The sequence below is a fragment of the Pholcus phalangioides genome, unplaced genomic scaffold (assembly GCF_987345545.1).
Source record: "Pholcus phalangioides strain wild (caught in Gottingen) unplaced genomic scaffold, Ppha-v1.0 ptg000022l_1, whole genome shotgun sequence".
Classification (NCBI taxonomy): Eukaryota; Metazoa; Arthropoda; class Arachnida; order Araneae; family Pholcidae; genus Pholcus; species Pholcus phalangioides.
This window is the reverse complement of record NW_028301615.1, coordinates 231,352-244,668: the sequence shown is the minus strand read 5'-3', so window position 1 is coordinate 244,668 and position 13,317 is coordinate 231,352. Positions and strand designations below refer to the sequence as shown.

Sequence of the window (13,317 nt, the reverse complement as noted above, 5' to 3'; positions counted from 1 at the left end):
TTTAGCAGAACAAACCTTATACATAGGCTGATATTATTTCAAGAAAGGGAATATGTACGCACGCACACTCACATAGTGAAACCTCGATATAACGATACTCTATTGACCGAAAAATATCGTTGTAGAGGTGTTATCGTTTTTCCGCGTATTATCTATCAGTTGCCCCCGAATTTCTGATGTTGTTGGCATCTTTCTGAATTGTAGTACCATCATAAAATGCATTTATAAGTATTTCTTCCGCAACGGAAAAATTCTAATTCATTATTTGATTAATAAAATTCGGTTAATTGTTTTACACTGTAAAGTGGTTTACCGCACAACACTTTAGTGTACTGCACAGAAAGTAACGCTTCACGGCAATTTCATTAAAACTTTTCACACTGTTTTCACTATTTCGAGACATTTTCTATGAAAAAAATGTTTCTTCACACTCCAGTACCATTTTATAGAAAAGTGTCACGAAAGGTAGTTGGATACCTTAATTTCGTCATTGATTTCTTGAATGAAATATTTGTCAAGTTGGGAAACTTTCTGCAATGCGTGTAGAGTACGTATAAAAACGTATTGTGTACGATATGGTTTGGTTCGATGAAGTTTGCATGTACTGTGCTTTTCAGTATTTGTATAATAATGTAAAAAAAAGTATATGACGTAATAAAAAATATAATAATGTAAAAATAATGAAAATTACATCTGAAATAAACCATGTTTACCTCCCAAGAGATTCTCTGATAATTCAATTTTGCTTAAACCTTACAAAGAAAAGTTGCAGCCCTTCCACAAGATTGCACTCTGACAAGTGGTCGCCACACTGCTGTCTCTGATAGCAGTTATTTAATAATTATGGTCACCAGGAGGGAGTGAGGGAGGTTCACATGTTTCTAGCCTGAGAATCTGACTATCGAAATTATCATTAATGTGGGGAGGTCATCTAAGATTCAGCAAGGTGCTTTGTTATTATTTTTAATAATCTATGAAAACTAAATCTGGCCGGGATTACACTATAGAAGTTTGATGAAAGCTCTTTTACAAAACTTGAAAACCAACAGCCTATTAGTCACTTTCGCTCGAATGTAACCGATACGCTTATTGGTTGAATTTTTTTTATTTTATCAAAGAGATTTGATCATTTGAACATTTTTGTCGATCCACGTTTCATTGTCTGCACACAAGGGCTAATTAGACCTTGACCTACAATTTATTGCTGATTTCGAACGGCAGCTTTTCTATATTCACCGAGAGGTTGGTGCGCTAACCCCTCGGTGTGGGACTCCCTGCGGTAGCAATCGTATTTTGTGATCATGTCACCGTTTCTGTTGTACCCCTACGTCAGGCAAGTACGAATCGGGATCGAAAATATCAAACTGACAAGGACGAACCGGGTATCGAACTCGGAACACCTCTAAACATCCTTTTGTACTTTAGAGGAGGATCTTATCGACCTGGGTTACTGCGCCCTATGAATAGTAATTTTTAGAAATCGCCGGAAATACGATTTCCCGTTCTCGATTGTCTTGAAAATGTCAAGAATTTGAAATACCTTATTCCCGCTAGCTACACATATTTCCATTTTCATTTATTTCGCTCTCTTATGTGAGAAATCGTTCGCTAATGTTGGTACTCTCTAAGGTCACACAGATGGCTCTTTTGCTTCCTGGAGCAAATTCTACGAGGACGAAATTTTGAAAATTCCTGAAAAATATAGCTCAAAGTGTTGAAGAATATAGAGTGAAGTGAAAGTTTTTAATTTCTGTTTTTCACTTTTTAATTCAATTTTTCTTTTATCAATATCTCGCAAAAGAAATGCCAAGAGCTCTCTGCGTGATCCAATAGCATGTTACTAACATTTACTGAATTTGATCCAAAAAGCAAAAATTACTTTTTCGGGGGAAAAAAATTATTCTGGTATTATTTCATCATTTGTTTTGTACTGTTATTTTTTTCCCGATCGAACTTTTGAAAAGGATCTAGTTGCGATATCTCTGCATCGCCAAGAGAACTATGCCCCGATTGAGTGGTGGAGGTTCTCTTAGTCAAGAAATCAAGTTCTAAACTCCGTGAATTGTTTTTTTTATTTGTATGTGATGGTAGGTAGGTACCTACCTCACTGAGCTCGGATGCGATATAAATTAGGTTTTAGAAAATCTTAATTCTTCCCGAGAAAATAGCATCACACATAGGTGGATCAGGCTGTGTCGCAAACATCAGGCACTAAAATAATAATATCATAAATAAAAGTTATTTAGCGTTCGTGAAAATACTCTATTTCATTTCAATTTATTTATTCAATTTCCATACCGTTTCGAATCGAACTGATGCAGTGCCGTCACAAGATATCTGAATGGAAGTTACGAAATAAAAAAAAGGATGGGAAGGGTCGCATTCTTATTATCGTATTGTCTTCGAATGCGTGAGGTAGCTGCTGGTGAGAATAATTTTGGTCATGACCTTTGACTTTTTATCATTGTGTTGGAAGTGGAGGTGAAAACGGAATGACCAATTTAAAAATGGAACTTACAAAGGAAAGGTTCACCCAAAAAAAGTAGTATTGCTAGAGGAGACCATTATTATTATTCTTTAAATGTCACTGTCGCAAACTAATATGATATAGGAAATCGACGATCTAAGACCGAAACTTTTCTGTGAAAATTGATAAGGAATTCATTGCTTCGAAATTCTACGTACCAGTGTTGCTGATAACGGAGTTTTATTAATGCAATGTATTTAAGCCTTTTTTTTCTCGCGATTTGATGCTACCCATTCCAATTCAGTTTAAAAATTTCAAGTTCCCGAATATTTTTCGGAATGTTAATCGATACTCGTAAAGTTTGTGCGCCACTGAATCGCGAATTTTATCCCATTGCCACAGTGGAACACTTCCTTGGCTAAAATCCATTGAGTCCGTAGGCTTCAATGTTGAGCTAAAAAAAAAAAGTTGTTTTTTTGAATATTTGTCGTATTAAATGAATTTGATTAATTTTTTTTTTACTTACAGGCATGATTATGAATAATCCTAGCAATGGATACCTGAAAGCCAAGAGTCCTCACAAAGATCTGCCTCTAGTCAAAAAATGTCCATCGCCCGCTTCTCCTTCGAATAAGCATCGAGACAACATGATGGCGGACGACGTCCAGAAAGATGACGAAAACAGCAAAACTTCACCTTTGGTTGCAGACACTTGTCCTCCCGTCGACATCGGAGAGGTTGCTTCGAAGAACGCCGAGAACGATGGGGCCACGTCATCGAACGAGAAAAAGCATTCTGCCGTCTCCAAAAAGAGCTCGTTGTATTCCTTCACGCTGTTATCCAGTCACATCATCGTCAAGAAGCACATAAAGATGTACAAATGCGACGTGTGTGGGGCGACTTACAGACATGTCTTTAGCCTTAAGAGACATTTCCTGAGAAACCACGTCAACTTCAAGTACATTTCGAAATCTGACCTGTCAAATTGTAAAATTAATGTTGGAGAATTCATGTCTCACGCTGCAGAGTCGGACTCGGACGAGTCATCTACATCTTCGCGCAGCTCATCCAATAAGAAACGGCAGCGATCGAGCGGGCCCGTTAAGTTCGAAGACGATCGCGGTAATATGAGTGGCCTCTACCGATGTCACCTATGCAAAGATGCCTGGTTCGACACGAAACAAGACCTTAAGATCCATTTCCAGAAGCATCCGAACTCGACGAAGATGCGTTTTACTTGTGATAAGTGTGCTGCCGTTTTTCCGCACAAACAAGCGCTTCTCAAGCACGCCTCTACCCATTCGGATATAAGCTCGTTCTCGTGCAACGTGTGCGGAAAAAAATTCGTCAGCGCGGCACTTTACTGGAAGCACATCGAAACACACTCCGAGGGCAAGTCTTGCAAGTACTGCTTCAAGGTTCTGTCCACCAGAGCCAACAAGAGAAGACACGAGCGTATACACGAAGGCCTCAAGCCCTATCCGTGCAAGTACTGCAGCTCCGAGTTTAGTCAGAATTACGAGTTGAAGAAACACCTGAAGAAAGATCACGGTGTGTCGTATTTTTCTTGCCCTTACTGCGTGAGCATGTTCTCTGTACAGACGTCACTGAACAAGCACTTGAGTGATAGACATTCTGTCGAAATCGAGCATCCACCAGTAAAGCGTAAGTTAAAACAGAGCACCATTCCATGGAAGGCGAAAGCTCGGACCCAGAGAGTGGACCGGCAGGTGGTGACATCCAATGGTAATAACAACAACCACGGTAATGTTAAAGAGTTTTCTAGGTTCAGCCACCTGAGATCTGGGTCTACCGTGGCTCAGAATGTTAAAAAATCTTTTACCTGTAATATCTGCAAGAAAACATACAGCACTTACTTCAGCATGCTAAGCCACCGTCGTCAGGCCCATCCTTTCCTACACAATACACGCCGGGTAGCCAGGAAACAAAGGTATCCGACCAGGAGTACCTCCGTCTATTCTGAGCAGAGGATTGTGCGCAAGAAATCACCGCCGCACGTCACCGAGGCTGAATTCTACCGATCCGTATCACGCATGATTGCAGACAACCTTTTAAATCACGTGGATGGCAAGACGTCACAATTATCGCTTAGACAATATAACTTCAACGATCAAGTCGAGTCGTCGAAGGTCATCTGCCAACCATGGGCATCGTATAACTTTCCGAGCGACTTCGACGTCGAGCAGGCCTTACAAAACAAAGGTCACGAGATCCGGAACAGATTTGTGGAAGCTTGTTCCCCGTCAGTCGACAGCCTTATTGCTAACGGTTTCAGCGCGTTCGGGGACATAGACAGGTTCTCGGGATCGAATATGGACTCTTGCTGTGGCTCGGAGACAGATGATGAGCTTTCCGAAAATAGCGAATATTACGCGGACAATCCGGCCTTCGTAGACTACAAGAACATTGATATCGAAGAACGGAAAAAGCTAATCGGTAGGCAAGTGAGCTCTGTTTTCCTGTGCTGTGTTTGTAAGGACAAATTCACGTCGAAGGACGCTTTCAACGATCACAGTGTCAATAACCATCCAAACGTTCAGTGCACATACATAGAAATCGAAGGTGACAAAGACAGTCCACCAGAAGTTCCCGATGCGCTGCAATGGCAATTCCTTAGTCCAACCGGCGTATATTTCTCGTGTAGTGTACCGCCACCGATCTCAGTTATGCCGAGCATCACTTGTACGAAGTGCGGCACAAAATTCACAAACGCGTCAGAACTTCATCAACATATAATCAGTTGCAGCGGCAGCGCCTCGACGGTACCGAGCCATGTCCGTAGATTCGTACGTGAAAGGAAGATCAAGAGGACGATGAAAAGTCGCATGAATATCCACACGAAACCGATTAAAACTACTCCACAACAGACATCCGTGAACAATTCTTCCGTAGCACCGTGCAAACAGAAGAACGAGTCTGTCGTCGTTACCAAGAAGTACCAAATACTGCCTTTCTCGAAACCTACTGTAGGGAGACCCAAAACCAACCTGAACGTCAGCTGCCAATATTGCAGGCAGCTATTCCGCACAAAAGGCTTGCTAAATGCACATATGAACCAGTGCTACAAGAAGATGGCCATGAAAACAAAATGCCTTAAACTGCCACCGGAGAATATTCCAGTGCCACAGAATGCTCATCAGAAATCCGGCAAAGAATCCAGTTCCTCCGAAAAGGGAAACTTGTTTTCTGTAAGTGCGCCGGCAGCTTCTAATTTCAATGTTACAGATCCGAAAACCTCGACGGAGAAATCAGAATCATGTCAACCGTGTGACCTTTCTCTCAGGCCCAAGATTCCATGCGTGTCGAGAGGAAATACAGTGCCTTCTAAGTCAAAGCCGTCGATTGACAATGCATCTTTAAAAATTCATACCGTTTCTAATACAGTGCCTCCATCAGACACAGTGCCTTCAATTGTTTCGCAGAGTTCTCCGTCGACATCGAAGCGATCTCAAATATCAGATGGAAAGATTCCCAATAACCATTCGCAGTTGCCGGGCATGGCCCCACCAAAGAACTCTCGTCCCGTGTCTACGAGTGAGATAAAAAACAAGCAGACTGCCACTGCTAAATACTCGTTGCGAAAATCATCATCCTTAGAATCCAACGAGACCGAATCCTTCGAGAACACTTCGAAGTTACGTCCGCCGTTCGACAAGAACCGATCGCCAGAGTGTAACGACGAGGATCTCACTGCTCAGTATAAAGCAGACGCTTCCAGGGAGCGTCTCAGTCCAACGCTAGAGGTCCTTGTCAATTCTATCAAAGAGAAGCTAACATCGGAAGAGTCAACACAACCGTCATTCTTGTGGAATGAGGACGAAGATTTTGGTGTGTTTTCGCCTACTAGTCACGCAATCGCCCAAGAATCCCGTTCGCTCATCCTGGCTCAGGCGCAAAGGAATTTAGCCGGGATCATGGATAAAGATGCCAATCGCGTCAATGTGATATCTACCGAAGGACGAATCAAGAGCAACGCCGCTCCGGCGAAAGATCCTCTAGGAACCGTCACCGCCAGAAGTGAGAACCAACCGTGCTTCAACACGGTCGTTGCTACATTGCCCCCGTTACCAGCTGCATTAAGCAATACTGAGATATCTCCCTCAACTGCCCATTTAAATCCTGTTGAGACGATCTCTGCCAGTGATAGTGTGTTGGCGAAGGAGCAAGAGAAACCTACGACCTCGGATGCGACCTCGGCACTTGAACCGGCGAACGCCGAAATTCCTACCAAATTGCCTGAACATGATGACAAGCTGGCTTCTGGGAGGCCATCGAAAGATGTTGTCAAAGCAAAGGTTCGTAGCGACCGTAAGGTGTCTCCGCCAGATACTTGTTTAAAGCAAGTTTCGAATGAAAAGAACATTGTCGCCCCTCCAATAGAGGGTTCTTCTCGAGAGTCTCCAAAAGCAGTTTCGGAGACTCCTAGCTCACAGAACGAAAAGGCTGATGATAAACCAGAATTTGTTACCCGAGTTGACCCCGTTTCGAAAAGTGATTCGCTTTCGAGAGCAAAAGATTCCGATGTAAAAGCCGAGGCTTCGCCAAAGCCTGCGTCCTCAGAAGTAAAACGCAAGGAATCCGACAATTCTACTCACGAAACGTCAACCACCGTCGGCAAACGAGAAAAGGAATGTTCAACTCCCGTGCCTTCGATTTCGAAAGACGCCTCGAACACGTCGCAGAAGATTGGATTACTCAAATCAGAAGCACCCATCAAAGGCAGAGAAAAGCGGTACAAGTGCCCTTGCTGTGTCCTGGAGTTCGCGTACCTCACCAACTTCCGAAGGCACGTCTCGGTTTGCAAGGGCAAGCTGCAGCGGAGGACCAAGGAAAAGGTAGAGAAGGAAGAAGACAAGAAGAAGTTTGAGATCGTCACTCCGCCAGTTAATAGCGCCTGCCTGTTGCACTTACCAAATAAGGACGAGGTAGAGGAATCTATGCTGGACCTCTTGAGGTCCCAGTCCAGACAATCACAGATGATGAAGGAAGCCAAGCAGAAAGAATCGGCTGACGTAAAGAGCTTCCAGACGTACACTTGTGACAGCTGTCACCGAATATTCCTGTCGTTGTTCAAACTACTACAGCATCGCGTGGTGCATAAGCTTCAAGATCCAAAAGAAGAGCCTGAAGACCGCGCAGCTTCTGGCTCTTCGCAGGGTTGCGGTAGCATCGCCGCCAGTACTAGCAGCGAATCTCCGACCGTTGCCGGACAACCGGAAAAATCGCTCCCGATATCCGCTGGATCACTCAGCTTGCCTTTGATAGGTCTCCAGAACAATAATAGCAACGTTAGTACGTCGACCAAATCTCGTGTGGAGAACGATTCCTCCTCTAAATCTAAAAGTGGAATCTTGAAACTTAACTCGACCAACATCACCCGCAACGCGATGACGGAAAGGAACTTTTTCAAATCTCTCGTGGATTCGAAGAAAGGTCATTATAAGAAGACCTCTAGTCTAATCGCCAGTCGACCGGAGTCCGACGTCGACGATCCTTCCTCGGTCGACATCGACGATCCACTGCCGTTCGGCGACGGACGACCTAACGACGTTGTTGTTGGCGAGGACGCGTCGTCAGTGTTGTCTCCATCCAACAGCCGTCATTCGTCGAACGAGGCGCCGAAAAAGAGGTTCAAAGTCGGCAACAGCAAAAACTATTCCAGAATTGACTCGTTACCGTCGTCGTCGAACTCTAGAGACTCTTCGGCTGATGTCATTGCCGTCGCCGCCGGGACCAGTAAGAAAGTGCCTTCATCTTCGCCGCTGTCATCATCCTCTTCCTCATCGTCATACATACCGTCACCTCCGTCATCTTCGAAATCCTCTCGATCCCTGCCAGCTCCGACATCCACCACCAAACCGAAACATACCAAGAAGCATCAGGCTACCGCCAACAATAAGACGCTTGACAACAACAAGACGTCAACAGCCAACAACAAGACGTCACCAGCCGTGCCACGTCGGGACAGGAAGTGTCCGATCTGCAAGAAGGTCTTCTACTCTCTGACGTACAAAGCCAAACACATGGAGAAGATGCACCGCAAAGACAGTGGCGTCGTCGACCAAGACTCGCCGCCGCCTCGCAAACAGCAACAACGAGCACAGATAATCAATACCAAGCAAAAAAGGAAGAAGGTGATGGTGTCATCATCGTCATCACCACCACCATCCGTTGCCACCACCAAGAAGAAAGCCAAGAAGAACCTTAAGAATCGCAAGAAGTTCCAGAGAGAGTGCAAGAATCTTGAGCTGTCGGACAATAGCTTCATCAAAGACTCTTTCCTGAGGAAGAGGAAGAAGTGACCACGCCTCTATCCATTCATGTCGTTATTATACATACACATATAGTATATTTAATTTTATATATATATATTAGAGAAATGAATATATATTATATATTAGAAGAAATCGCCTTTAGGAATCAAATATTACGCGACTTTCTCCAAGGTCTGAGAGAATTTATTAAAGACATTTAGTTTCGTTATTAGTCTCGTTATGTACATATTTTAGTCTCAGGAGATGAGATTATTATTATTGTTTATTGTAATGATTATTATTATTTTTTAGTTGTAGTAGTTAGTACTTATTATATTTATTTGAACAATAATTTTTTAATGAGAATCTAGACACGATCATCTTTGTTGTTTTTCTTTGTGTTTCAATATGGGAATAAGGAATGTTAAATGATGGCGATGACTATTATTATGTGATTTAAATTAATTGAATAAATGAATAAAGAACTTGGTTTGAAATTATGCGTGTTTGTACGTTGTTCGAAAAATTTACCACTTTAATTCAACCAATTATCAGTTTTGCCCATGCGTGCACTACGCTTATTTTACCATAAAAATGAAATTAAATGCGAGACGAAGATGAAACATAACAATTACAGGTTTCCCAACGACCTGGAAAGTCAGGGAAAATAGTTAGAGAAAAGCAGGAAAAATTAAAAATATTTGGCGAAAAACTCGTGGAAAAATATGCAAATACAGTCGAATTTGAAGTCCAAAGTAACGAAAAACTTGGAATTATCCAAAATTTTAACTATCCAATTGATCAATACTGGATCACCCGTAACGAAGCTGTTTTCAAAATTTTGCTTATCAGGGAAAATATTAATTCATATTGAATATACTTTCAATAACATGTTACAATTTGTACCTTCCATGCTCTTAATGACGGTAAAAAGATTCAGATTTTTTTTTGAATGTGTGTGGTGCAGCTTGATCCATAGGTTGAACAACACACTCAGTATCAAGTGGTACACATTCATTGATGCACTCCTGGTGAACAATGTTAAAATGGGCATTAAATTATCACAGAAAGAGAAGAGAAAAAAAAGAATTTCAAAAGTCTGATTTGTAGAATTTTTCAAAGCTAAATTCGCTTATACAAAAATCGTGGTTTTCCGCCTTCAACTTCGAATCATCCAGAACGTTTTAGAAGTTCGAATTAACCAAGTTCTACTGAATTTGATAAAAGTCAGGGGAAAAGTTCTTTGAAAGGAAAAATGAAAATTCGAAATTTGAAGATTTTGAATTTTTGATTAGAAATATATTTTTTTCCAGAGTTTTGGTCAGTGAAATGATCAAGCAGATTTTGCTGGAAACCCTGAATTATTATCGGTCTTGTAATGTTGGCTTTCTTCACGCATATCAACCATGTGCAAGCATAACCATACCTATCGAATTCCTCATCCTTCACCGAATTCTATGCCCTGTAAATTTTAGTAATTCATTGATGATTTATCATGTTTGCCAATGCGAGATAGGGATCATACATAATCACACCAATATATGTGATATTCGCAATATTATGTGAATAAAATTTATTAAACGCAGGGCTTTATTTATTCGAGAGGCTCCCAGAAATGATGCCTGGCCAAAAGGATACACAAATAAGGTGAAAAAATAAAGAAAGAAAAAAAAATGAGAAGAGAGGAGTAAGGCCTTATATATTTTTCTCATTTGCATGGTAATAATGAGAGAAAAAAATTCTGAAAAAGAATTTTCGAATGAGTTTCCACAAGATATTATTTCTCATTGTGTTCGTCATTTCTGAAAAAATACGCAAAAAATTCCGATTGTTACTTTTTTATCGCTATTTTTCACACCTGGCCCTATCATTTCTTCCACCATTTTGTACCCTGTAATATACCGAGTGCATAGTGAACATAGTGAGTATGGCATTTTACTGACGACTGACTTCCAATTAAAAAGGTTTCCAAATTATGGAAACCTTTATATTAACCTATGTCATTAATGTTGAAAGGTTGTATAGTTATTAAAATATAAAAATTAACTTTTTATACATTCCCCGTGTGCCCCAAAACCCAATGTAGAAAGTTGTTGGACTGTCTCCTGATACCAACCAAAAAAATTCACCAAGATATTGAATTCAAAACTGGATGAAAGTTGGGAAAAAAAGAGCTTTAAATACGGGTAAACCGTTTTGCCCGCATTTCATGTCAGTTAACAGCTGGAAAAGAAATATTATTTGTGACCTGTTTTTCATGGGGGAAAAAAGGAAGGTCCTGGGATTTTCTTTCTTTTAGCCAAGCGTTCTATGAGAAGTTGTTACAAAGTATTTTTGTGTGACAGTTACACATTTAAACATTTTTATCAGAGAGCAAAGTATCAGACTGCAAAGTATTTGTTATAATTCTTGAAGTAAAATTGCTTGTTTAACCGGTGTGTGCGCAGCATGAGAATGAATATCACCGCTCAATTCCGAATCTTGCACTGGTTTTGTCAAATGGGCTCTAGCTTTTTAATATAAAATCAAAATTAAATTCCACTAATAATGCATAAGCCGCATACAAACTGTTCGAAATTTAAACCAATAATAAACTTGAATAAATGCAACAAATCAATTTAATCTTATTCCTATATATTTTCAAATCTATAAATGCGCATCTTCAAAAATAAACTATACTATATATATTGGTATGTTTGAATAGGCAGGCAATACACGTCACACGAAATCTGTGGGAAATACTGGTTATATAAGAATGAAACTGAAAGAACGCAACGACATGAAAATTTTTAAACAAATTTAAGAAATCAGATTAGATATCAATAGTAATGGTTTGCTAGAAATTGTGTGATTATGTTCCCCCCCCCCCCCATTTGGTCTACTAAAATAAAAATAAAGTGGGGTGTGGTTCAAAATTAATTCAAGGGAAAAACATAAGTTTTCCTGTTATAGGTGTAGGAGGGAGACTCCAACATTAATCTACCACCATGTCATCCATAGCTTTAATATTTTGATGAAATCCCAGCCGCGGGCGGTTTTTGAACTTTTCTATACAAAATCACGGGGTATTTTCATCCGCTTTTTATATAGAACGCGATAATAGTGTGTCCCGCAAAATTTTACAACGTGAAACGCGGTATTCACGTTGCCCGCGGCTAGAGGGTTTTAAAATGACCCAAGATTGTCTGGAAATTTGTCCAAGTTAATATGAAGAAAATGAGCTTTTCTGCTCATATTAGTAACCAATTTTTCAAAACTCCAAAAAATGTGAAGTTTAATTACAAATGAAGCGCATTTTGCACCAATTCCTCAAATAGTTCTCTGCTTTTGTGTGTGTGTGTGGTTGCCTAAAAAATTCTTAACTTTTTGTGCGGCCCTACGTCGAGTCCACCTCGACAAAGAGTCACATCAGGAAACAACGGTACTTTGTTGTTACAGCGGGCCCCCATGATAATAGGAAGGCCCTTGTGCGTGAATTCGACTTCTCAGCAGAACTCGTGAGCTATATATATAAAAACAGCAAAGGGACAAACATTCAGGAGCCTTCCTCATTGCTGGGAAGGCGCTATAAATTAGGAGGTGCACAAAAAAAAACCAGACCGCTAAAGGGTCAACAAATAAGGTGAAACATGACCGAACGGGGAGATTCAAAATCGGTTAAAGATGTTTAAAATTTTGAATCTTTAACAAGTTTATAAATTTGACGATCATCGAAAATTCCTGCTCACAGCTTTTCATTGTTCAGTCCAGGAAACGTTTTACAAATGTAATGGAAGCAAACTCATCACTTTATCTCGAGTGCCCTAACGAATTGCTTTACTATGCCAAGTTCTATATAAAGTGGTGGGAGACATATTTTTTCCATCAGCCAATGGCTCTCTGATGACACAGTTAAACCTCGTTAATGAGGGTCACCTTCGGGAAAGCAAAAATATGACCCCGTAAGTGGAGTGACCCGATAAACGGAGTAGGCTATATCATCGCTCTACTCGTTCTCCCTCATTGATAAATTCATGCACGTAAAACAAAACTGATCGTTAGATCAGTTGATCAAAATAAGTGCACAGAAAAAAGCCACACAAATACACAGGGTGATTCTAAATTCGTGGGACAAACTTTAAGAGGTGATATAAGCATTAACAACCTAAACCAGCATTTTTGACCATAGAACGTGCGGTCAAATTGCAATAGCAAAAGCGGTAGTGGGTGTTTTTAGAGAGTGCTCAACAGCACACTTCACCAAAAACAAATATAATATTTTTCCGACTTATTTGCTGCGATATACGAATAAAAAGGCCACAACAGACAAAATGCCCAAGGAGGAGGCTTAAAGAAGATGCCTTATATCTAAACTATATCAAAAACACAGCAACCCAATGAGAGCAATAAAAACCCAATGATTATGATAAAATATAAATATACTGCCCATAAAGAATACTTATGGTTGTCTCATCTATCATTTAACCCAATAATGTTTATCGTATTTCTTTTTAAATGTGTCAATCATGTTAAAATTCACGACCCCGGGAGATAAGATATTCCATTTATCCACAACCCTATTAGAGAGAAACTTCC

At 40.5% G+C, this 13,317-nt stretch overlaps 1 protein-coding gene across 4 annotated transcripts in view; it reads left to right on the top strand.

Moving 5' to 3' along the window:
* Nucleotides 1-9,226, top strand: part of LOC149069287 (uncharacterized) — a 52,315-nt gene extending 43,089 nt beyond the window's left edge. For all 4 annotated transcript variants that reach the window (XM_089249597.1, XM_089249599.1, XM_089249596.1 and 1 more), the window contains exon 3: nucleotides 2,996-9,226. In XM_089249597.1, the coding sequence (XP_089105723.1) occupies nucleotides 2,998-8,790 (5,793 nt within the window). In that variant the 5' untranslated portion in view covers nucleotides 2,996-2,997 and the 3' untranslated portion in view covers nucleotides 8,791-9,226. The remainder of the gene's footprint in view (nucleotides 1-2,995) is intronic.
* Nucleotides 9,227-13,317: the final 4,091 nt, after the last annotated feature.